The sequence below is a fragment of the Geotrypetes seraphini genome, chromosome 9 (assembly GCF_902459505.1).
Source record: "Geotrypetes seraphini chromosome 9, aGeoSer1.1, whole genome shotgun sequence".
In the NCBI taxonomy this organism is placed as follows: Eukaryota; Metazoa; Chordata; class Amphibia; order Gymnophiona; family Dermophiidae; genus Geotrypetes; species Geotrypetes seraphini.
The window spans coordinates 121390259-121416972 of NC_047092.1; the positions used below are offsets into that span (position 1 = coordinate 121390259).

The 26714-nt window shown below is 43.3% G+C and overlaps 1 protein-coding gene across 1 annotated transcript in view; it reads left to right on the plus strand.

The window, feature by feature from the left end:
* The window catches only part of LOC117366910 (nuclear body protein SP140-like protein), a 219978-nt gene that overhangs the window by 120509 nt on the left and 72755 nt on the right, over positions 1-26714 (plus strand). The window contains exons 9-10 of the mRNA XM_033958923.1: positions 6837-6896; positions 16494-16545. Of these exons, the coding sequence (XP_033814814.1) occupies positions 6837-6896; positions 16494-16545 (112 nt within the window). The remainder of the gene's footprint in view (positions 1-6836; positions 6897-16493; positions 16546-26714) is intronic.

The following is a 26714-nucleotide window of genomic DNA, read 5'->3' on the forward strand; positions in this document are numbered from 1 at the left end:
GGAACTGATATTGCTTAGACCATGCTCCCAATATCAGTCTACCCTTAATCTGGGTCTCTTCCCCCCTCCTGCATCCGGTAGGGGTCTTGTAATCACCCCTAACCTTGGTTCTGAGCCAATCCTGACCCAGGATCAAGGAATGAGGTATATTCTGAGCAACGGCTACCTTTAGCTCAATCATTTCTCCCCCAACTCTCAAGTTCACCTGCTGACGGGGATACTCCCTCATATCACCATGCACACACCACACCTTCACTGTATCCAACCCTTTATCACTGGGGCTGGCACCCCTAATTTGATGCCATAATTTCTGTGCCATCACGCTCTGTTCTGCCCCCGTATCAATCAGGGCAGACACTGTCCTACCAGCCACTTGTACTTTCTGAAAATATTCTCCGTGACTAGCTCTCTTTACCCCACATGCAATAGTAAAATCCCTTCTTTCCCTGCATTCCCTTTGACGGTGTCCTTTTCCCCCACACCTGAAGCAAAAGATGGGAGCTGGGTTAAAGGGTTTCTGTACATGATTCTGAGGGTTCCTGGGTGGCATGTTATTATTAGTAGGAGCCTGAAGTGTAGTGTCCCTCTGGAACTGTGTCTGGGGTCTATAACTTGGGCCTGGTTTCTCGGGAAGCCCCTGAGCATCCAGATAAGCCTCTGCCACAGATAGTGTCTGTGTCAGATCCTGGCATCCCTGTTTCTGGATCCACCCCTTTATGTTCTGGGGCAGAGCTTCTAGGAATTGTTCCCTGACTAACTCAGCGAACATAGCTCGTGGGTCTGCCAAGAAAGGCTGTAACCACCTTTCTGCAGCTTTCGTTAGGCGTTGTAACAGCGCCTTAGGTCTTTCTTTTACCCTTAACTGGAGAGCACGAAAGGTTTGCCTATAATACTCTCTTGTATATCCCAGAAAATCCAGGATATGCGCTTTCACAGCTGGGTAACTACTGGCCTGATCCGCAGCAATGGTCTGAAAAGCCGCAAGGGTCTCGCCAGCCAAACATGGCAGAAGGCGCACCGCCCACTGCTCTGGAGGCCAACCTGCTGCAGCAGCAACCCTCTCAAAAGAGTTTAAAAAATCATCTGGGGCATCCTGTGGTGTTATTTTGTTCAAATTCAATAAACCTAGAGAGTTTTGCCCTACCACAGGTAGATTACCCCCAGTCCCCAATACCGGTATATGCATCTGTCCACCAGTCGTAGGCTTCAATAGCTGCGCCATTAATTGAGACTGCTGCTCCATAGCTCGCATAAAGTCACTGTGATGACGTTCACTAGCCTCCTGGCTTGCTTGCCATAGTCCGTGGCTAGTCTCCAGGACCTTCTTTAAGTCCTCATTCTGCCTCTGACGTTCTCCCGCAACCACTGCTAACGCCGCCGGCTCCATGCTGACTCTGTAAAAAAAAAATGAAAAAAACACACACTCCAAGTGCGATACCACACAGTTCTTTCTCCCCGAAACTATCTTCACCAGCCCCTCTGTTGTATATGCTTACCAGAGGTACTGATGCATCATCGCCTGCGTGCTCATTACAGGGTGCACCACCCTTCTTCAGAGACCTCTTGGTCCCCCTTTTGTTCCTCGCCAGCTCAGGACGATGGCCTTGACCCCCGGTCTGCTATCCGCACCTCCTGCAACCGCCAAACTCAGGACACTGGAACCGATATCCTTGCACTGTTTAAGCCACTTCCCTTCCACAGCAGTTGTAATCCCGGTTCCGTTGAACCACACAATTGTAGAAAGTAAGTAAAAAAAAAAAAAAAAAAATTTTTCCACCTTTGCACTCCCTACTCTTCACCTGAAGAGGTACCAGATCCGCACTCCTGATACCAAATTGTCACCAACCCTCCGTAGTGTAGGGCTGCCAGGTGACAAACACAGGGATTCTGGCGTGTCCCCTACAACCAGGGGTACCTTCAGGACTTTTTCAGGTGGCCCTAGGCAATTGCCTGGGCCTAAGAGATGCAAGGTAAGTAACAAGGTTTCACCATATTACCAGCCAACACAAGTTCTTTAGGAAAGAATAAGTTGTTTATTCTGACCCACAGGTCAAAAGTATGCAACAGAAAACACACATCACTTTTGCAGGTCATTCAACAAAAATAGTAGATTTGCAAAAATAAAGCTTTACTGCAAATTCAAAATAAATCAAAACTCCTTAGGCAAACATAGCCACAGCAAACTCTGGTAACAGTTCAGCTTTTCTCTCAGCTCCCACATGCAGGCAAAATCACACAGCTGAGACAGATAATCTAATTAGCTTCAAGAACGGGAGTCACAGCAGGATTTCTAAAGTTCCAAAAACCCAAACTTAACTATGTCAGTTTGAGCTTCAGGTTCATAAACTTGCTTTTAAATCCATTCCTCAGTTTGAAGCAAGTATTATTCTTACTCTCCAAAATACTTATAAAGTTCAAACATATCTTAACTTCTGCAGGCATAGTTTGCACAGCAGAAACAAACCAAACATCAGCAAAAGAAAGAAAGAAACACAAACCACTAATGGTTTCTCAGTTGCTGCATTCTTTCATGCAACTTCCATACCTTCCGTCTGGCTTTCTAACATAGGGCCAGCCAGTTCTATCTCCATGCCTTCCACACGATCTAGAACCTGGTAGTTTGAAGTAGGCAGGATTTCCTCCAAATCCTGCATGGAATAATCCAGCACGTTTTCCTCTCCTGCTCTGTTCCACAGCTCTTCACCTGCCTTGAGCTGTGGGAGTGACTCGCCCTGGTCACTCGCTCCTCCTCCTCCTGCTTGACTCAGCCTGCTTTTAAACAGATCAGAGCCAATCCCCTTCAGCCTGTAGCGGGGGATGGGTTTTGGCTCTACAGCAGTTTTTCTCTGCCTAGGTTTTTCTACTGCAGCTACCTTCCTCGTGGCTTCACTAGCTGCTCTAAAGCCAGGAGGCTGTTGTTGCCAATCTGCCTGCCTCTGTTCCAGTTCACTATCTCTTTGGTTATGGGGGCAAGGGAGGTCAGCCTCAAGGTGAGTGCCAGAATCGATCTGGTCTGCTCTTCTGCATCCGATCCTATCAGGGACCGGACTAGTTCTGGTGCTGGGTTTGTCACAACCTGCATCTTGACTTGCAGTTCATCTAGAATTTCTGGAACCAACTGAGTGCTGCACCAGTAGAAACTGTTTTAAACATATACCAAAGTCTCCTGATTTAGATTTCAAATTACTAAGTAGTTATAGGCCTATTGCAAGCTTACTTTTTACATGAAGTTGACAGAGTCAACTGTTTCCCAGCAATTATCTAGTTTGGGGCTCTTTTACAAAGCCCTGGTAATGAGTCCCAGCACAGCAAACGTGACACAGCCCATAGGAAGTGAATGGGCTGCATCATATTTGTTATGTGGGAATCGCTACTGTGGCTTTGTTAAAGAGGCACTATATTCAAATTTAGCATTCTTCATGAATCTCAGTTTGTATTCAGAAGTTTAAATACCACAGAAAATTTTATTGAAATTTCTAAGCTCTGGAGGTTGCACACTGCTTTTCCAGTTCAGTATTTCTGCTGTATTTCATACCATCAATCACACATTATTGATCGCCAAGTTGAGCGAAATGAATATTACAGCAGAAGAAACAGAATCAAATGTGGCCCAATATTGTTCAACAGGACATCCATCATAGCGATCAGAGATAGTTAAGAGGGCTTCAGAGGACAGTGCAGGAAGTTGAGTTAGAGACTGTGCTTATCAAAAGGATCTTCTCAGAAAATAAGACACTAATTGTACCTGCCAAGCCTTATTGGTATTATCCTATTCTGTAGGATTTTAATGAGTCCAGAGTTGATCTGAGTTGGAATAAGTTTACAACCATTGATTGGCAAACATTCAGTAAATTCTACAATAAGTATGTTAAATCCTACTGCAGATTGGACACTTGTCCTCCAAACGTCATGAAAACTGCCCCGGTCAGTTTTAAGATTAAGCTGTTGACTTGGGTAAACTTTTTATTATCTTTAGGAAAGTTCCCAGTGGAACAAGGCCATATTATGATTACACCAATCAAAAAATATGCAAAAGAACCATCTAATATTGCATCTAATTTTAGACCTATCGCCAGTATTCCTCTGGTTACTAAAATAGCAAAAGGGGTGATAAATGCTGAACTCACTACATATTTGGATTAATATAACATTTTACATGACAACCAATCTGGCTTTAGGTCAGGTTACAGTACCGAAACAATCATAGCTTCGTTGTTTGATTATCTGCACTTACTTTTCAGCCAAGGTTCAAATGCTATGATCTTGCAACTTAACCTGAGTAGTGCATTCGATTTGATTGATCATACCATTCTTTTGGACTGTTTGGCATCTATTGGAATCTCAGGTTATGTCCTCAATTGGTTCCGTGGGTTTCTGTGAAATAGATCCTATAAGGTGTTTAAGGATCATACTTTCTCCTATCGTTGGGACAACTCTTGTGGGGTTCCACAGGGCTCCCCTTTGTCCCCCACCCTATTTAACATCTATCTAGTTTCCTTAGGAAATCTCTTGCAGAGTTTAAAGCTCAAATTTGTTATCTATGCGGTTGACATTACTATAGTCATTCTGCTAACTTGTTTTATATCAGAGCTTACAAATTCTCTATCAATTATTTTAAATCAGGTTGAACTTTGGATGTCTACTTTTAGATTAAAGTTAAACTCAGAAAAAAACAAATTTTTCTTAGCAGCTCCTAACGATAAAATCAAGGAAACTGCGATACATGTAAATGGGATGGATTATTATATTGAACAATCCTTAAAAATACTAGGAGTCACTCTAGATAAACATCTTACATTGGATAAACATTCTTAGTATTTAAGAAGAGTATCTCGGTGCTTTGGGAATATACTTGAGTACCTGATTGTAAAAAACCATTTAGATAAACCTTGATAGGTGGTATATAAAATACCTAATAAAATAAAACTTTGGAAACTCTGCACCATAAAAAAGTACTTCGACGATGCCTCCTTTCGTTTATTAGCACAATCTTCCAATCTTCCATTGATTACTGCAACATCATATATCTGGGCGCCTTTAAGAAAATTATCAGGAAATTGAGGATGGTTCAGAATACGTCCGTCCGTCTTATTTTTGGCTTGAAGAGATGGGAACATGTTACCCCCTTCTATCATAAGCTACATTGGTTGCCATTGGAATCCAGAGTTCTGTTCACGTTCTCATGCATCTGCTACAAAACAGTATTTGGTATGTCACCGGGTTATCTCAACCCTTACTTCACTTTGAGTTATAACAATAAGAGCTCTCAAAGAATACATTTGTTTGCTTTTCCCTCATTAAAATTATGTCATTATAAAAGGTTCTTGAAAGAACCTTTTCTTTCCAGGCGACCAAATTAAATTCATGGCTCGCCCATGTGCTTGATGCCTCTTCTTATCTTGATTTTAGAAAGCAGTTAAAAACTCAATTATTTAACAGGCTGAGTTCTTAATATATTTTATTATTATAATCTTTTAAGATTGTTGTACCCTCTTTATAAAGCATGTATGTATTTTTCCTATATTTTATGCATATAATCTTGTTGATTTCAATGATTTGCATTGTTTGTATTTTAATTATTGTTGTGAACCGCCTAGAACTTTTTGAGTATGGCGGTATATAAAATAAAAATTATTATTATTATTATTTGTATTAGGTTGTTTAATTTCTCCTAAAGAGTCAACTGAACTAGTTAAATCTTTATAAAGTTTAAATAACTATTGATATAGAATAATATCTTTCTGGCAGTGTTTAATTCAAATTTATAGTGTTCATTTCAAATTTATAGACATTTATTTGATGTTTCTAAAGCAGCTTATCCCTTTGACCACCTGATTTGTGCCACTTCTGCTCTAACCTACGACATTCATGTTTTTGAATACATAATTGCAAAGAGAGCCAAGGAGAAGTCTTCTAATTTGACTTCTTAACAGTTACCGTACATACTCGAATATAAAGCTATCTGAATATAAACCGAGGAAGCCTCCCCCCCCAAAAAAAAGGTTGACTTGAATATAAACCAAACTCATATCAGTCTCATAAGGTTACTGTGGGAGTGAGTAGCCTAGAGGCTAGGGCTGATGCCTCAGCACCCTGAGGTTCTGAATTTAATCCCAGCCTGCCTGTTGTGACTCTGGGCAAGTTGCTTAATCCCTCTTTTGCCCCAGGTACCCCAGTTAGATTGTGAGGCTGCAGGGACTGATAGGGAAAATACTTAAGAGTACCTGATTTCTATTCATGTATTGTAACCATTTTAGATGACTCTCTTCATGAAAAGGTGATTAATAAACATAGCAACCACAATGAGAACTCGGGTCAGCTATTTTGAGTAGTGAGACTGCATGGGGCAGGAGCATAGGAGGATTGCTTTTGCCCTGGCTCACTACTAGACCAGCAGGGCTTAAGGTAGGTATAGGGAGAGGCCCATGATAGGTCTGAGAGGAGGAAGACTCAGTTATTAACTGGGAGCCCCATCTTTGGGCTATTTATTTTGCCCAAAAATCTAGATTATATACATTATAGGTGCTACATTAACTATTACACCATGCCAGATTACTCTCTCTCATGAAAAAGGTCACTTTTCAGACTTTATAGCTTTTTGTAATAACATTGTTGATCCATTAATTTCCTTTTGCACTTGGAAGGATGTTCCATGATCTGATTTCAGTGAATATTCAATTGAAAACCTAGTCAAGTTTACTTTCTCATAAAGATAACTGGCTAAAACTGATCCAAAATGTTTACAATGTTAACTTATCAATTGTTGGAATGTTTTGATTATTAATGTTTGGTCTCTGTAGATAGAAGCATCTTCTCATTAAAATTTACCTTTATAGACAGGTCCTTTGAATCCAATGGCTACACCAACTCCTCCTCCAAGTCCTCCAACTTTTCAGGTAAGATTTTTTTTCTCTCTAATACAGCCAACTTCTAACTTCACAATGACAAAGCTGAAGGATGCTTAGTTAAAATGTCCAGGCAAAATAATAAAACCACATAAAAAGAGCTTATAGTGCCCTGGTTTCCCCATTCAATTCTGGAAAGAATTAAACAAATACTGTAAATCACAAAGAAGTAATACAAGTTTGTAAGGAGAACATCAGGAAGATCAAGGCACAGTATTAAATGTGAATAGCAAAGAACAGAAAGGGTAATAGGAAACCAGGATAGCGATGTTGGATAGACTTCCTTCTAATCAAATTTTCTCTAAGTAACCACCTGAAATTTTGGCTCTTTTCAGTATTTGGAATAAGATCAGAGACAGTGAACATCTGACTGTTAAGAATTCCTAGAAGCTTTAAACTATCCCCAAGCAGATGAAAAGACAACTACAGTGTCAGAGCTGGTTATTTGGCATACACAAACTAAGAGCATAGCGAAAAATGCACCACTAAAGAAGGTCTTATGCCACAGCCACAAACAATCACTTTGATTCTCTCCAGAACTTTGGACCCTTAAGAATCATGGATGGAAACAGGAAAGGAAATGAGTAAATATCTCTTGCACAAAGACAGTCTAGAATGTAGGTAACACATGACAAAATGCCACCAAGTCTTAACAGCAGTCAAAAATCAGGGGCCATGATATTCCACGGCTTCTTTCAATTGCTTGATGTTCATTTCCATGTCATTCTTGATGGTATCCAGCCAACGGACTGCATCTGAATTCAAGAAATTATGGAACAAACACTTAGAATCTCTTAAAAGAGAAGAGGTAGATTGGATAGACCATATGGTCTTTATCTGCACATTTTTAAGTAAACTCAGTTTTCAGTTAAAACTTAATTTAAGTGCTTAAAAGTTATCCTTGCCATTCATTTACCTAGGTTTACGAAACTAATTTATGATCCTAGTGCAGAAAATGAGTACTAGGCTCCCCACTCTAAATATGCCCCTGTTGCCACCCATTTTTTATTCTCTTAATTTTTAGAGTTTAATGAAATTTAAAAGTTATGTAGTCAGCCCCAGTAAATTTTCAGAGAACAAGTTAGGAGCACAAATCAGGCCCAGTATTTCTCTCAATACTCAACTTCTTCAAGCCAAGTACCCCCTGAGTCTAACAAATATCAACCAAGTACCATGCCAAGGTCTGCCCCAGACCAACCCAGGCTCCGCCCATGATCCCCACCCCCATAATAATAGTATTGATTGTAATGCAATTTCTTCCATCCATTTTATATATACACACAATATAATCTTATTATTACATAATGGTAACCACAAAATTAAAAAAACACATATCACACTGTACACAGAGAAAATGTTAATTATCATTTGTATTCATTTTTTTTTCAAACATGTCATGGCAGCTAGAGGGGTACTATAAAGCACAGTTCTTCAATCGCCGGTCCGCGGACCGGTGCCGGTCCGCAAACAAAATCTTGCCGGTCCGCGAAGGATTTGGTCCCCGCCGCAACGAAAAGCCGGCGTCAGCTGACTTGCAACTTCCTGTTGCAGTCGCTGTGCCGGGACTCCTGCCTTTGCCGGAACTCCTGCCTTGTCTCCGCACCTCCAGACCAGCAGCGGCAGCTCTGTATGCTTTTAACTTCGGCACAGAGCTGCCCCTAATCAATAGTTTAACGCGGTTTCATGAGGCAGCCTCGGGGCCTTTGCTAGGCCGGCCCACATCGCATCATCGAAGCGGGCCGGCTATCAAAGGCCCCGAGGCTGCCTCATGAAACCGCGCTAAACTATTGATTAGGGGCAGCTCTGTGCCGAAGTTAGAAGTACACAGAGCTGCCGCTGTTGGTCTGGACTCTTGGGCCGCTGAAGGAGGGCAAAGAGCAGCAGAGGTTTCCCTTCCTCTCGCCTTTGCAGGTCCCTTTTTTCCACCTTTTTTTTTTTTTTTTCCTTCAAACGGCAACGGGCCCCTGCATCGACATCAATCAAATAAGTTCCACTGTTCCTTGCAAGCGGTTCTGCTCGGCCAAAGCTTCCCCTCTGACATGAGCCACCATCAGGGGAAAGAAAGTGACCCACAAAGGTGAGGGGAAGGGGGGCAGATGATGGAAGTTGGGAGGGGGAGAGAGAGAGAGAGAAGGGGCAGATGATGGAATGGAGGAGATGAGAGAGAGAGAAGGGGACAGATGATGGAAGTGAGAAAAGGGAGAGAGAGCAGAAGGCAGATGGATGTCAGTTGAGAGGGGAGAGCAGATGCTGAATGGAAGTGGGGAAAGAACACATACTGGATGGAAGGAGGAGATAAATAAAGGGGGAAGAAAATAGTAAGATAATGGAGGGGTGAGGGAAAGGGGTGACACAGTGAAAAGAGGGAAACGGGACTAAATAGTAAGAAAGAATTTAATTTAGATGGAGGCAGAAAATAGAGAAGGAAGACCAGAGAAGAAAAGGGAAGAGAGAGCAGAGAATGATATCAGATCTGAGTGGAGGAAATGAGAAGAGAGTTATGCTAAAAACCACAGGGGGGAAGGAAGGATAGAGATGCCAGACCATGAGGGGAACAGAAGGAAGATGATGGATGCCAGACCAAATTTGGGGGGGGGGGGGGAGGCAGGAGGAGAGATGGCAGGGAAAGACAGACAGTGAATGGAAGGGGCAGATGCTGGACTGAAGAGACAGAGAAGGTTATCATGTTGCTGTACCGGGCCATGGTACGCCCTCACCTGGAGTACTGCGTCCAGCACTGGTCACCGTACATGAAGAAGGACACGGTACTACTCGAAAGGGTCCAGAGAGAAGCGACTAAAATGGTTAAGGGGCTGGAGGAGTTGCCGTAAAGCGAAAGATTAGAGAAACTGGGCCTCTTCTCCCTTGAGCAGAGGAAATTGAGAGGGGACATGATAGAAGCATTCAAGGTACTGAAGGGAATAGACTTAGTAGCTAAGGACAGGTTGTTCACCCTCTGCAAGGCAGGGAGAACGAGAGGGCACTCTCTAAAGTTGAAAGGGGATAGATTCCGTACAAACGTAAGGAAGTTCTGTGGTAGAAAGCTGGAACGCTCTTCCAGAGGCTGTTATAGGGGAAAACACCCTCCAAGGATTCAAGACAAAGTTAGACAAGTTCCTGCTGAACAAGAACGTGCGCTGGTAGGGCTAGTCTCCGTTAGGGTGCTGGTCTTAGACCAGAGGGCTGCCGCGTGAGCGGACTGCTGGTCATGATGGACCTCTGATCTGACCCAGCAGTGGCAATTCTTATGTTCTTAGGGCAGACACTGGCTGGAAGAGAGTGAAAAGGCAATGAAAGCAGAAACCAGAGACGACAAAAGGTAGAAAAAAATAATTTTATTTCTATCTTGTGATTCAAATATATCAGATTTGAAATATGTATCTTGCTAGACATAATTGGGGAGTGTAAAGCCCAGGCAGTGCTTCTTTAGCTTCCAGCTGGCTTAGGGCTCTCTCTGACCAGGGGGCAGTTGCCTTAGTTTCACTCCCCTAACACCATTTCTGTCATGTGTGACTGTGGTATTCTGTTACTTGATATTTGTGTAGCATTCTGTAATAATTTGGCTTATTCAGTTTTCTTGATAGTAGAAGGGATATATGTGAAGGGGAGGGGAGACAGGGGTTTTGTTGATCTTTGCCCTGTATTATTTGTATTTATAAAATGACAATTGTATAGAATATTGTTTCTTTTTATACTTTAATAAAATATGTTCAATATAAAATTATAACTATTTGAGGCTTGTGCGGATGGGATCAGATGGTTTGTGGGACCGAGCTCGCGGGGACAGGGCGGTGATGGTTTTTAAAAAGAAATTTCAGTCTTAGTAGTTTGCCGGTCCACGAAATAATTATTTTATTTCCGCCGGTCCATAGGTGTAAAAAGGTTGAAGAACACTGCTATAAAGGATAAAATGTCTTAAGTGAAAGAACACTACAGGTCATGGACCTGGGGAGCCGCCGCGGGTGCGGACTGCTGGGCACGATGGACCTATGGTCTGACTCGGCAGAGGCGATGCTTATGTTCTTATGGCAGATGACTTTAAAATATGCAATGTTACCTCAGTAACAACTATAGAAAAATAGACAAATATAGTGCAAAATATAACAGCAGATATAAATTCTCAAAACTGACACATTTCGATCACTAAACTGAAAATAAAATCATTTTCCCTACCTTTGTTGTCTGGTGATTTTATTAGTCTCTGGTTGCACTTCTTTCTGACTGTACAACCAACATTTCTTTCTTTTTGCCTCCTGCACACTTCCTCTCTTCTAGACCTCATTCCCTTCCCCAACCAACATATCTCTCTGCTCCTCCATGAGTCCAACTTTTCTTCCCCTCTCCTCCACCCCCGTTGGAAACATATCTCCCTCTCTCTCTCTCTCACTTTCCATCTGCCTTTCTCTCATCCCCTCCCTTGCTGCAAAAGGAGTGTGGAAAGAGAGAGAGAAATCCAGGGTGCATGTAGGGACGCCATTCTGCCATTCTGAAACAGGGTAAAATTGGCACACTGATTTCACCGCCCCTGTGTAAGAATTATGAATTATTCCCATTCCCTCTCCCCTCTTGCCATGTTGCCGGCCATTCTAAAGCAAGGGAAAATGTTAGCACCTTGTGACAGAATGCTGAGGTGTTCCGCCCTTCCTTCTTGTCACAAGACCCCTGTCACATATTAACCCTTATCTTAAGCTATCCTTATTTGGAAAGGACATCAGCTGACAGGCATTGCATTGCATACGTGCAAAGACTCAGGTTCTGTCCATGTGTTAATTAGACCCTTGTCTAAGTGCTGAGTTGGAGGGTGATCACAAGGTAAAGCACGAGGCAAAGGGCAGGTGATCACGATGCAAAAGCATGTACCTGTGTTTCCACCAATGTAAAAGCATGTTCCTTTGTATCCACCAATTATTAGATGTGTAAACGAGGGAGTTACATGTACATAGAAGCATAATAAAAGGGACTCGGAGCTAGCCATTGGCAATGCCTCCATCCCGACTCATAGACTGCGTGTGTGTGTTTGCTGTGTTCAATCCCTACAGGTGCATCTCTCTCATTCCCTCTACTGCCACATCCAACATTTCGCCCTCTCTCATTCCCCATATCATGTGCAGCATTTTTCACCACTGCCCACCAGCCCCATGCCCATTTCACCTTTTATCACATCTCTTTAGCACAACACCACATCTCTCCCTCCATCACTATTTCCAACATTCCTTCCCCTTACAACCCCTTCAATCTGTCCCTCTGTTCCCTCTCCACCAACATAGCCAACATTTCTCCCTCTCATCCTTCTCTTCCCCATGCATCTCTACCTCACACCTCTCTCGCTCTATGCCCAATTTTCCTCTTTCTTCCTTTCCCCATGTGCACCATCTCTTTCCCTCTCACTCACACACTCATGCCCAACAATTCTCCTTTCTGTAGCATCTCTCCAGACCGGTACAGTTCACTGATGGGTAAAAGCTCAGCATGACCAGCTTGTGGAGACTGAGACAAAACTTTGGCTTTAATACTAATAGCTGTGCTTCCCTCTAGTTTAATCAGTAATGTAATGTAATGTAATTTATTTCTTATATACCGCTACATCCGTTAGGTTCTAAGCGGTTTACAGAAAATATACATTAAGATTAGAAATAGGAAAGGTACTTGAAAAATTCCCTTACTGTCCCGAAGGCTCACAATCTAACTAAAGTACCTGGAGGGTAATAGAGAAGTGAAAAGTAGAGTTAGAGGAAAAATAAAAATAAAATAAACATTTTAACAAGATTTTAGTTTCCAGAAAAAGGGCTTCTTCAGGGAAGAGACTTGGCCGACAGTGTTTACGCCGTGTTAACGAAGGGATGTTAGCCTTGAGAAAACCCTTTGGGTGAAACATGTTGGCACGATAATCCCTGAGAGTTAGACCACTAACACAAGTTAAGTACTTTAACATCTTTCTAAATCTTAACGGTAAAGGCTAAACACTTTGAGATAAATCAAATAAGACTCGGTGAGGAACTGGTACATAAAGTCTGATACAATGAAACTTTTGAGTATCTAGGTGGTACCTCTGAGGGTCTTTCACCATTAAAAATTCTGTTTCAAGTGTGAGATTATGGTGGGTGGTTGATACCAGCAAGGCATATAGCTTAGAGAGCCAGTGGAGTCTGTTCTAACAAAAAAAAAAATAATCCTGAGGCAGTGCCGGTCTGAAGGGAGCCTTCAGTTCATTGTTGTTGTTTTTATTGCTAACCGGCACTTTTTTCCCTTAGCTAGGTCGCATATTGCGCATTGAGCTTTTGAAATACCTTTTGAAAATCTAATAAAATTTCATGGAAAAAAAAAGAATACCCCAATCTTTAGACATTTTATCTACTTGCAGTACCTGATTGTAGAGTAAGAAGTGAATTGTGAAACCAAAGTACCTTCGTCAATTTCAGCTTATTGATAGAAGCCCAATCTCTTAGCTGAAATGTCCTCCTTGTTTGAACTTAATGGAATTAATAAAAAAAAATATAATCAGAATAGGATAACATAAAACTTCAGCTGACAAACTTACTTTTTGCAGAGTACTCATAAAGATATTAAGAGGCATAGGAGAAATAGAAGAGCCTTATGGCACTCCACAGAAAGAAGCCCAGCTCCTAGAAAAGGTTCCATCCTTTAGCACGCTATAATTCATGTTTACTACAAAATCGTTAAACCAATTAAGTACAGATATATCTATACCCAAGTCACTCAATTTGTTAATCATCAAACAATGATCAACTGAATCAAAAGCTGCACTGATATCGAATTGTAACAAAATATATTGATAACCTTGACTCAACCATTGCTTAACTGTAGTTGTTAATATTAACAATAGCAGCTCTGTACTGTGGCTCAAAACCCAAACAGAATCATGTAGACAGGAAAAACGATCAATGAAAGCTGCTTATTCACTAATGCTTCTAAAATTTTGGCAACTGGTCTGAAGTTTGAAGTCTGATAAGTCACAGGAATAGGAGTGATAACACTATTCCCTATTTCAAATGGTAAAGGCCCCATTTAATAGCAGGTTGTTAAAGAAAAGTAACAGCCATGAAATTATAGCATCTGGACTCTTAGGGCTCCTTTTACTAAGCTGTGCTAGCCGTTTTAGCGTGCGTGCTAGATGCTAACGTCACCATTGAGCTGGCGATAGTTCGTGGTGCGTAGCGCGGGGGGCAGCACGTGCTAATCTGCAGCGTGCGCTAACAACACTAGCGCACCTTAGTAAAAGGAGCCCTTAGAGAAAAAAATACGAGGGACATTTATCTAAGACACAAGAATCTGGTTTATATTCCTACTGTAGACAACAAAGCAAAAATGCACAGGTTCCACATGCAATTGAATTAGTCTTTAAACAAGAGGAAAAGACCTCTTACTACCGATTAAAAGTTATGTACTTAACACATAACTTTTAATCGGTAGTATAATCATACTACCGATTAAAAGTTATGTGTTAAGTACACAATTGTAAAAATTTTGTCAATCGGTCACAAGAGGTTTTTGAGACCAATGATAGAGAACCTGTCCTGCTGAGTTACCATTGTTAGAATTGAATATTCTTTATGGTGCAGGCTTCTGAGGTCTTTTCCTCTTGTTTAAAGACTAATTCAATTGCATGTGGAACCTGTGCATTTTTGCTTTGTTGTCTACATTGGAGAGGTTCCAATCCATTTCAGTTCTACAGTAGTTGTTCACTATAGTTATATTCCTACTGACCAAAAATCCCATTAAACATTTTGGAGTCAATAGTCAGCAGGACTGTCAGCGGCATTATCTGGATAATGCTGATGAATATCTGGTCAGACCACCTTGGCACTATCTATAGCTCCTGAGTCCCAAAATCCATGACTGGCTAAATGTCAATAAGCTATCCCTAAGCATCAACAAAACTACTACTGTGCTCTTCTCAGGGAAAGAAGGGATACAACTTATTAACCCAGTCTTAATCGATAATAAGCCACTTAATCAAACTAACAACACAAAAATTTTGGGAGTACTAATAGATAATAAACTCACGTTTCGTTCGCACATCAGTGCATTGGTCAAAAATTGTTTCTACAAGTTGAGGATGATACGATCACTAGTCCTCCTCCTTGATAAATTCTCCCTTAATACACTAGTTCATTCCCTAGTAATATCTAAACTAGATTATTGTAATTCTTTATTAAAAGGGGCATATTTAAAAGACATAAGGCGTCTTCAACTTATACAAAACACAGCAATAAAGATAATTTCAGGTTCAAAAAAATTTGACCATGTCACACCTTTACTGCAAAAAGCTCACTGGTTGCCAATAACATATAGGATTACATATAAAATAGCTCTTCTAGTCTTCAAGACAATACAGACCAACACACCGGCATTTATAGATAGGCTTCTGATTCCACATAGCTCATCGAAAGTTCTTAGATCATCTTCACAGTTTACCCTTAACGTTCCCTCCTTGAAAATTATTGGAACACGCCGTGCTTCTATTTTTTCTGCAACAGCTCCAATGACTTGGAATTCTCTTCCTTTATATATAAGACTCGAACAAGATTTGCAGAAATTTAAGAGTAGCTTAAAGTGCCTTCTTTTTAAAGAAGCCTTTAACTGAAAATATAAAGTTCATTCAAGAGGTAATACTTTACGATTTCTACCATCTCCAAAACAAGATTTCTAATAGCTCTCTTATTCGACCCCACTTCTGCCAGCAATCCTCTTCTTCCTACCCTCCTAATGTACTTCCCTTTTATGTACTTTTTCTTCAAAAATTGTATTTCCTCCCCTCTATCCTATTGTTTCCCGTGGTTTTAAAAAGCAATTACCCATGTAGGTCTGATTAATGTATTATGTATAAGTGATTCTCTAAAATCATATTTTTATCTTTTGTACAACGCTTTGTAATTTGGAAAAGCGTTCAATCAAATAATATGAATAAACTTGAAACTTGAAACTATAGTGCCAAGACAGTCCAGGAGTGAAACTTGAGTGGAGCTAGGAGTTACCCAGTTAATGATGATATTCAGTCTGCTAACTGGGCAATTGCCTTTATAAAGTTAGGATAGAAAAAGGCTATCCTAACTTTAGCTGTGCTTACTATCTGAGTATAAAAAGCTCAAGGGGCTGGTATTAAAAAAAATGCTGATTGAAATGGGCTAAATATTACCCCTACTTTTTATTATCCTTCTAAATAGTCCCCCAGATCAGTATTTTTAAAAAAAAATATACTGTGCATGCCCTTCTTGAAGTCTGTTTCCGGTTTTCTAGAATATCATCTTCATCCAACACATTTCTTCTCAATATCTTCTTCCAGATACAGGTGTGGGTGTTTTCCATGTTTCTTTTTACTTCAGACAGTCTTGGTTAGTTGTCTTTATTTTTTTAGAGGGGGTTTACCATTTAAATACTGTATGTCTAAAGAAAATATTTAACCAATGTGATTTCTAGACTGAATTGGAAAGTTTACAATGAATTCCAAACCTCCTCTAGCAAATTACCAGATTGGCTGTATCAGGTTATGTTGAAGCCAGAAGCACCTCAGACCTCTGCTTAGATTTGCACTTTTGCTATGCTTTAATTTGGTTTTGTTTTTTGCAGAGTGGAAGCTCCTCAGGCCCTGTGCCCCCATCTATTACAATTCAGTCACCAGGTTAGTAGCATTCAGTTTGTAGAAAAGGGCTATTATTTATATTATATATTTAAATCACACTTTTTAATTGGTAACTCAGTTTATATTAGGAACTTCCCTGCCCCCAGAGGGCATTCTGTCCTCTAAGGCAGTAGTTCTTAAACCTATCCTGGGGGATCCCCAGCCAGTAGGGTTTTCAAGATATCCCTAATGAATTTCCATGAGTGAGATTTGCCTATAAGGTACATAGTAGGCATGTAGATTTCTCTCATGCATATTCATTAGGGTTATCTTGAAAACTCGACTGGCTGGGGGTCCCTCAGGACAGGTTTAAGAACCACTGCTCTTAAGTGCTTCCAAGTGTATTAAGAACTTACTATCCTGCCCATTGTACAAAGATGGCTGAGCGGTGTACAGTCTAATTACAGTCTGTTCTCGAAGGGGTTGAGGTAAACAATTTGAGTAGATTGGGCCCTGGATTGAAAAAATTGCCTGTTTGTGTGTTTATGGGCAATTTCTCAAAAGGAAGGTACTGTTAAAAGGTTATAAGAGGTAGATCTTGGGGGTCATGTGATGGCAGAGCTGTAACCAGATATCTCGAGCTCAAGCTCCCCTCTTTTTCCTCCTTAAAACACCCCTAACTTGTGCTTGTCGGCACTGATCGCACCACTAAAGAGCCCAGTCAGCATGGTAACCGATCCTGACTCTGCTAGGGGGGGGAGGGGTGTTTCCAGTCATTGGACCCGACTTCCCTCGGCAGTAATGCCAATAAATCTGGCGCAGCCTAGAAAAGAAAAGCCCACCAAGACTTCCAGCATGGGAGCCCCTAGCCCAGTGCCCAGCAGCACGCCCACACACGAGGACAGCATGCAGGTCTCCGTCCGCCATCTTTCCCAACTACTGGATGAAAAGCTGTCTAAACTGCATGCTGTCCTAGAGGAGGTGAAGGACAGCATTGCTGGGCATGCAGCACATATCCAGCACACGGAGGAGCGAATCTCGGCCCATGAGGATCGGGCAGGGGTGGCAGAACAGTGCATTACCTCCCTGGAAGCCTAGGTAAAACTGCTGGAAGACTGGACTTAAGATGCTGAAAACAGGGGCCAACGCAATAACTTGTGGCTCATCGGCATGCTCAAATTGATTTGGGACCTGGAACTGGAAGATCCAGTGGCGAGTTGGCTACCCCAAACGCTGGGACTGGCGGCCTTCCTGGGCAATTTCCATATGGAGCGGGCCCACCGCATCGGGGCCCCAAGGGCGGAGGGCATCTGATCGTGGCCGGTGATCTCCCGCTTTCTTAACTATGCAGCAAAAGCAAAGATCCTAAAGTCTTACCGACAGGCTAAATCCTTGGACTATCAGGGTGCTAAAATCCTACTCTTCCAGGATTTTTCTGTTAAACTGGCTGAGCACCGACAGGCACTGGCCCCTTATTGTACCCAACTTCATATTAGAGGGATAAAATTTGCACACCAGTATCCAGCCAGGGTCCGTATCAATCATAACAATGGGACCATCACCTTGGACAACCCTGCGGATCTCCGTGCTGTTTTGGATAAGTTGCCTTTCCCCTGAAGAGAGTCTTTCCTGTACCTAAAGTTTTTGCACCTGCCTGGATCACTGCTTCTCTACCAGCCGAGAATTCTCGGAGCTCCTGCCTCTACTACTACACAGGAATGGTCCATACCTGTCTTGACCGCTAGACCTCCCTTGCTTGATCTCTGGAGGCCCCATACTTTGGATCTTGCTCTTTGGATCTCCCTGAGCGGGACAGCGAGCGACTATTTGTTTTCCAGACTTCTACTTGGGGAGACTGGCCCTAACAAAGGGAGCAGCTGGCATAGTTCGTGCTGGCTGGGTCTCCCTTGCCTGCTAGCTGGTGGACCTTGCATGTTGGATCCTGTTTGGGGGATCTCGCTGAGAGAAGCTGCTGGCCTTTCTTCATCGCCTGGGATCCGGACTGGGGGGGCCAGCTTTCTGACCTCTTTGCCAGGTCTAGGCCTGGTGTCTCTTTCACTCCTTTTGTATGTTTTGACTTCAGGGCTAGGCCTTTTCTATGCTGACAAGTAGTGACACCTTGCTCACACCTAGTTTTTTACAGGGGGAGGGGGCCAAGGGACCTTTGTTGTTTTGGTTTTTGGAATAGGTTGAGAAGAAGGTGGGATTTTTGGGGGTGAAGAGGTGGGGAGCGGGTGGGCGGGGAGTAAATCAGGCGTGGCTGGGAGCATGAGTGTGGGTGTGGCTGGGAAAGTGTGTGTAGGGAGTGAGTGTAGTGGCTTGGGAGTGGGAGGCGGCATTTTGCCGGTTCCATTGTTCCGTACAATTCCACAGTTTCTGAGCAGCCTGTTTCCCTATATGACTGGAGGGGAGGGACCTGGCTGGGGGGCTCCTTATCCCACTACTTTCAGGACGGAAATGATTTTTTATTTACACTGAGGGGCAAGTAGAGTATGGTTAAATTGAAACTCGTTACACTTAATGTGGATGGGATTCACTTGCCTATCAAGTGTAAGAAAGTGCTGACCTGGTGTCGCAAAGAACGGGTTGATATTGCCTTCCTGCAAGAAACGCACCTCAACACAGTAGAACATGGGTTGGAGAGGTGTATTTTTCCTCGTATAGTAGCCATCAATGTGGTGTAGCCATTTTGGTCCACAGACAGCTACCCTTTCACATGCATAAAGTTCTTCATGACAAAGAGGGTAGATTTGTGCTGGTCCTTGGGGAGATTTGGGGACGTAAACTGTTGCTGTATAATGTGTACGCTCCCAATGTTTACATTCATCGTTTCTTTTCGGGGCTGCTGACGAGATTGACACAGTATCCAGGCTACCAACTCGTTCTGGGCGGGGGCTTCAATATTACAGCTGACCCCGCTCAAGACTGTGCTCCCCCGAAGAGCCTTCCCCGGGACCATGGTGGTAAAGGGGTAAACTTTCTGATCCAATAACTCGGGCTTTTGGATATCTGGCAGAGCACACTTATATCTTTTTCTCTAATCCTCACAATCTTTATACCCATCTCGATTACTTTCTATTATCCCCTTCTTTGCTGCTGGCAGTAGCTGACACGGATATTGTGGAGGTTCCCCTATCGCAGGGGTAGGAAACTCCGGTCCTAGAGAGGCGTATTTCAGTCAGGTTTTCAGGATTTCCACAATGAATATGCATTGAAAGCAGTGCATGCACATAGATCTCATGCATACTGGAATAAGGCTCTCGAGAACCGGAGTTCCCTACCCCTGCCCTATCGGATCACTCTCCCGTGATGCTGTCTCTCCAGATCACTGCAGACCTTACTGAATGGATTTGGTGATTCCCCTGTTATTTATATAAAGACCTTGTCTTTCATAGGTATTTGCGGGGAAAATGGTTGGACTATTACGGCGATAATTTTGCACCTGATCTTGATCCGAGCCTCTTCTGGGAGGCCTCTAAGGTGGTACTGAGGGGAACTTGTTGGCTAGGTTGGTCCGACCCTCTCGTAAACGCCAGGTGATTACTTCTATCATGGACCAACATGGTCACAAGCACACGACCAAAGCTACTATTCATCAGCAATTCATGATCTACTACAAAGAGCTGTATGCCCACAGGCCTTATACGGCGGAGGATAGGGATACGTTCTTTCAGGACGTCATAGTCCCTAAGCTTACACAGGAACAGTTCCAGATTCTGAATGCACCCATTACGCACTTGGAGGGGGAAGCGGGTATTAAAGGGCTTAAATTCACTAAATCCCTGGTCCCTGATGGCTATAGACCTGAATATTTCAAGATTCTTTCTGATATTATCTCTCCGTCCCTGAGTGCGGCTTATAACACCATGCATTCCCAGAAGGGCCTGGATTGCTAAAACCTAGCCCATGTTGTTTTATTGCACAAACCAAACAAGGACCCGTCTCAGGTGGGCTCTAAAGACCCATATCGCTTCTTAATCAGGACATGAAATTGCTGGCTGCACTGCTCGCAAAACATCTGAATGCTTTTCTACATCTCCTTGTCCATGAGGACCAGGCGGGCTTAATGGCTATCTTCTCTTGGAGAGGGGGGAGGACAGCAGAGCAGCTATCGTGGGCCTGGATATGGAGAAGGTGTTCGATAGCATCTCCTAGTCCTATCTTTTTTGGATTATGGGACGCTATGGATTAGAAGGCACTTTTCTGGAATGGGTCTGTAGTTTATATCTTGCTCCCCAGGCTCGACTCATTGTCAATGGCCACCTTACCTCTCCCTTCCCTCTAGAACGAGGTACACGTCAGGGTTGCCCATTGTCCCCACTTCTTTTCCTCCTTGCTATCGAACCTTTAGTGGTTAATACGATCAGATCCGGTTCTTTTAGGCATCAAGATAGGATTCCGGGAGAGTCGTATTAACTTATTTGCTGATGATATCCTTTTGTATTTGGACGATGCCCCCTTGCACCTTCCGCAGGCCCTTAACATGGTACAGGCCTTTGGGAATTTGTCAGGTCTCTGTGTCAATTGTGCGAAATCTGAACTGCTATCTTTGGCCTCTGAGAGACACGAGAGATGGCGTGATGATCTCCCTATCTACCCTGTCCAGAAGCCAATGTGCTAATTGGGGATTTACTTGAGTACCCAACTGGCCCTTATGCATCGCTATAATGTCCTTAACCATATCGAGGCTATCCGAGCCCTATGTATCAAGTGGAAGGACTTACTGTTCTCTCTTTGGGGCCGCGGAGCTCTATTTAAAATGGTCTTATTGCCCAAACTTCTGTACCCATTATAGACCGTTCCTCTGTGGATCACTACTAAGGATGAAAGGGCCTTCTAATCTATCTTGCTCTCTTATATCTGGCGTATCAAGGCGGCCCGGATCAGTTCCACTACTTTGTCCTTGGAATCGCAGTTGGGTGGCTTGAACTTACTGGATATTCGCTTGTACAATGTGGTGGCCCTGATGCGGTTTGTGCATGAGGGCATTATGGGTGGCTACAAATTTTCTCCTGCTGGGTGGATGACGGCACGGTGTGCTCTCCATTCCATTTTATCCTTATTGCATGTGTCCTCGCAACTGATATTGCGAGTGGGCTCTTGGCTTCACTTTTACACCCGTTGTGCCTGGTGTGGCAGTGGTCCAATTTTTGGACCTTTTTGCTAATATCTTACTTCTAGTGGGCTCGATGGACCTTAAAGAAATACAATTTAAAATCTTGCACAGGGCTTATATCTCAAGAGCTCGGGGTAAGGTTATGGGTCTGTGGGATGATGCCACCTGCCCCCATTGCCTGAAATCCATGGGAACCTTGGTCCATATGTTTTTGGAATGCCCTCATGTGGCAGTTTGGCTCCAGATTCTACCTTTCCTTGATGGGTTGGTGGGGCGGTGGGTGCCAAGGAATTATGGTTTATTGGTGCTGGTGGATCAGAGTTCACTTCTCCAGGGGGGTTTTGCTCTCCCACATCGGAAGTTTTTATATACTGCGCTCCTGCTGGAAAAAAGCTCTTGCTAAAGCATTGAGTGGATTCGACCCCTGCTTCTTTCCCGCAGTGGTTACAGGGGATGAGATTCGCACCTATCACTCTTCTCTATCCAGTGATAAATGCCTTCACTGTGGAGGGCCTTCCAGACAGCGGCTGAGACAGCTGCTTCCTCTGCCTCGCCATGATTTATGCTGCACTGGATCTCTGGAGCTACTGGCGGTCTCCCTACTCCCAAGCCGATGTGAATGGATGGTGTCTGGTTGGGGAGTTTATAGGGGCTTGTTTGGGGTCTATGTGGTGTGGCTCATATGTTATGAATGGTTGGCTGATGTTCAAGTTTTTAAGTTTTATTAGGATTTTATATACCGCCTATCAAGGTTATCTAAGCGGTTTTAGAATCAGGTACTCAAGCATTTTCCCTATCTGTCCCGGTGGGCTCACAATCTATCTAACGTACCTGGGGCTATGGAGGATTAAGTGACTTGTCCAGGGTCACAAGGAGCAGCGTGGGGTTTGAACCCACAACCCCAGGGTGCTGAGGCTGTAGCTTCAATCACTGCACCACACTGGTGTGGTATGGTTGTGGTTATGAATAGGTTACTTATTTATAAATGGTTAGTGCAGCTGTGGCTCATTCTCCAGGAGGATACTCTTTTCGCGTCTCTAACCTGCTCCCCTATGTGGTGAGTGATGCGCCACTAGTAATCAGCTGCACTGACGCTCTTATGTATTGTGTGAATACTGCATTTGCTACTAATTCCTTTCTGTTCTCCAGTGGTTGCTTTTTCTGTTAGCCTCCATGGACAATTTACTCTGTTAAAGACTGTTCTTGTGATATGGCTTTTGTTTTCCTGTCTTGCTGTTGGTTGCACTATCAATAAAAATTATTTAAAAAAAAATAAAATAAGAGGAAGATCTTTTAATGTTCTCTGGTTTGAATAGGGAGTCAGTAGTCAGGAACCCCAGTATTATAGGCTTGGTGGGCTAAGAACAAGATTATAAGTTTAATGTGTGTCAAAACTGGTAACTAATACGGCATCAGATGATCAGAGGGGAGCACAGAGAGGAGCATGAAGCAGGAGGAGAGAAATAAGGAGACAGAAAGACAGAGAAAAAAGCTAAGCAACACAAACGGGAGCAGAGAGAGCAGGCAGAGAGGAACAGGAAGCTAGGGGCAGCGGCAAGAGTTAGCTCCGCCCATCCCCACTGTGTCGGCAGTCACCGCCCAAACTCTCCCATAAAAGGGGAGGAGTCAATGGTGCGCAGCCGTTCGGCGCACAGCAAAGGCAAGTGGCAAAGGCGCTTGCCTTAGCGAGAGCGCCTTTGCGAAGGGCCTCAAGAAGGGCAGAGTCACCACACCTAAAGGACACCAAGGAAGGGCAATCAAGGTAAGGAAGCCAAACAAATAACTAGAAGATGAGCTTTCCAGTGTTCTGCATAGTCTGTCATATGTATGACTACCTCCCCTCGGGGAGGCAGTCGTATGCATGCGGTTGGTGTCAGGAGCTGAAAAGCTTGAAGAAAGAGGTCAGACAACTGAAGGACAGGATACATTAACTGGAAGGACTCTACATCACAGAAGACCCATTCAGGCAAGAGGAGGACTTCATGAGAGGGAGACACATCGAGGAAGAAGTCAGAGAACTTGAGAAATTCATTGAGGAGGGTGGAAGAACACATGGAAGGGAGAACAAGTGGAAAATGATTCCAAGGAAGAAACCCACAGAGGAATACCGCAGGAAGGAGAGGAATGGTCCAGTCGATGCCCAGAAGAAGAAGCAGCTAAGCACACCGAAGACAAAGAAGAAGAAGCAGCAAAGCACTCCGAGGACATAGACCTGCGACCAGAGCGAAAACTGAAGAAGGGAAAGTCTGCAATCCTAGTGGGTGACTCAATCCTCAGGCAAGTAGACAGCCACATAGCAGGTGGGAGAGAGGATCGAATGGTGACCTGCCTCCCAGGAGCGAGAACAAAGGACATCGTGGACAAAATTGAAAGGATCCTAGACAGAGCAGAGACAGAAGAGATCGCAGTAATGATCCACATCTGGACAAATGATGCCAGGAGGAGGGACTACAGTAGAAGTGCACTAATAGAACAGTTCAAGATTCTGGGAAGAAAGTTGAAGATGAGGACTCAGAAGATTGCATTCTCAGAGATCCTAACAGTACCGAGGGCAGATGTGAAGAGGCAGATGGAACTACAATCAATAAATGCATGGATGAGAAGATGGTGTGAGGAAGAGAGTTTCCACTTTGTGAGGAACTGGACAACATTTTGGGGCAAGAGCAAGCTCTTCAGGAGAGATGGACTGCACCTGAGTGCAGCGGGAACTAGATTTCTAGCAAACAACGTGAGGAGAGGAATTGAACAGGCCTTAAACTAAGAAGAAGGGAAAAGCCGACAGTCGACCAAGAGTCAACGATTCGGAAGAAGGTATCCCATGAAGATACTAAGTGGAAAAAATGCTGGGAAGAAGCAATGGGCAAAACACAGGAGTCAACTGATCCAGTAGAGGAGGATAAGAGGATTGTAGCACATGAGAAGAAAATAAAGATCTCAGAACAGGGAAAGGAAGCAAAGACAAAAAAATACCAGGACTTAAATTGCATATATACTAATGCGAGGAGCCTAAGGAACAAAATGGGGGAATTAGAAGTCATGGCCAAAACTGAGAACCTGGACATCATTGGGATCTCCGAAACATGGTGGAATGAAGAAAACAAATGGGACATAGCACTTCCGGAGTTCAAACTCTATCGCGAGGACAGGTCAGGTCAGAAAGGAGGAGGAATAGCCCTATACATAAAAGAAAGCATGCATTTGACCAGAGTTGACACAGCAGCGACGATCAACAAATTGGAATCGCTATGGGTTAAAATACCGGGAAGGAAAGGGTCCGAGATAAAGATGGGCCTGTACTATTGTCCACCTGGGCAAACCAAAGATAACGATGAAGAAATGGAAGCCGAGATGAAACGAGAATGCAAAAATGGTAACATGATTATTATGGGAGACTTCAACTATCCCGGAATAGACTGGAGTCTTGGAAACTCAAAATGCGCTAGGGAGACCGGATTCCTGGAGGCTATACAGGACTGCTTCATGGAGCAGCTTGTCAGAAAACCGACGAGAGGGAATGCCACTCTGGATCTAATCCTTAATGGGCTAAGAGGACCTGCAAAGGAAGTGGAAGTAGTGGGACCGTTGGGAAACAGCGATCACAATATGATCAAGTTCAAAGTTGAAGTAGGAATACCGAAGGGAACGAGGACCACAGCGACAACTTTTAGCTTCAAGAACGGAAACTATGAAACTATGATGGTAATGGTAAGGAAGAAATTTAGGAACAGCTCAAAGAAATGGCAGATTGTAGAGCAAGCCTGGTCTTTATTCAAAGACACTATGAGCGAGGCACAAAATCTGTATATCCCCAGATTCAGAAAAGGGTGCAAAAAGAGCCGAACAAAAGACCCGGCGTGGATAACTAAAGAAGTGAAGAAAGCGATAGGTGATAAGAAGAATTCATTCAAGAAATGGAAAAAGAGCAAAACCGAGGAGAACTGGAAAAAACACAGGAAGGATCAAAAAGAATGTCACCTTGTGGTTAAAAAGCAAAAAGAGAATATGAAGAGAGGCTAGACAGGGAAGCACGAAATTTCAAACCGTTCTTCAGATATGTTACAGGATTTTCTTATAAAGCACATATTTTAACTGAACTCTCTGACATCCTCAGCCTTGCCATTCACAAAAATAGAAGGAAGAAAAGTTCCCGTTTCCTGCTGTCTCATGTCCCAGCCGGCTAGGGAGGAGGTGGGACCCCTGGATGACGGAGATAGGAAGGGAGTGGTGAAGGAGGAGAAAGAAGTGACGGAAAGACTAAACATGTTCTTTTCGTCAGTATTTACAAAAGAGAACACGTCTAATATACCGGAACCTGAACAAATCTTCAAAGGAGACCAAGCAGAAAAATTAACATCCATGGTAGTGAGCCTTGAAGACGTATACAGGAAAATTAAAAAAATTAAAAACTGACAAATCATCAGGCCCGGACGGAATCCATCCTAGCGTGCTGAAAGAACTAAAGGAGGAAATAGTGGAACTACTACAGCAAGTCTGTAATCTATCCCTGGAAACAGATGTGATCCCGGAGGGTTGGAAGATAGCAATGTTACACCCATCTTTAAAAAGGGATCCAGAGGTGATCCGGGGAACTACAGACCGGTAAGTCTGACCTCAGTTCCGGGAAAAATGGCAGAAGCACTGATAAAAGATAGCATCGAGGAGCATCTACAAAGGAATAAACTCATGATAACAAGCAAACATGGCTTCTGCAGGGGAAGATCGTGCCTGACGAACTTATTGCACTTCTTCGAAGGAATTAACAAACGGATGGACAAAGGGGATCCCATAGACATCATATACTAGACTTCCAAAAAGCCTTTGACAAGGTACCCCATGAATGCCTACTTCGGAAACTGAAGAACCATGGGGTGGAAGGAGATGTACACAGATGGATCAGGAATTGGTTGGTGGGTAGGAAGCAGAGGATAGGAGTGAAGGGCCTCTACTCGGACTGGAGGAGAGTCACGAGTGGTGTTTCACAGGAGTCGGTGCTTGGACCGCTGCTATTCAATGTATTCATAAATAATCTAGAAACAGGGACGAAGTGCGAAATAATAAAATTCACAGATGACACCAAAACTATTTAATGGGGCTAGGACTAAAGAGGAATGCG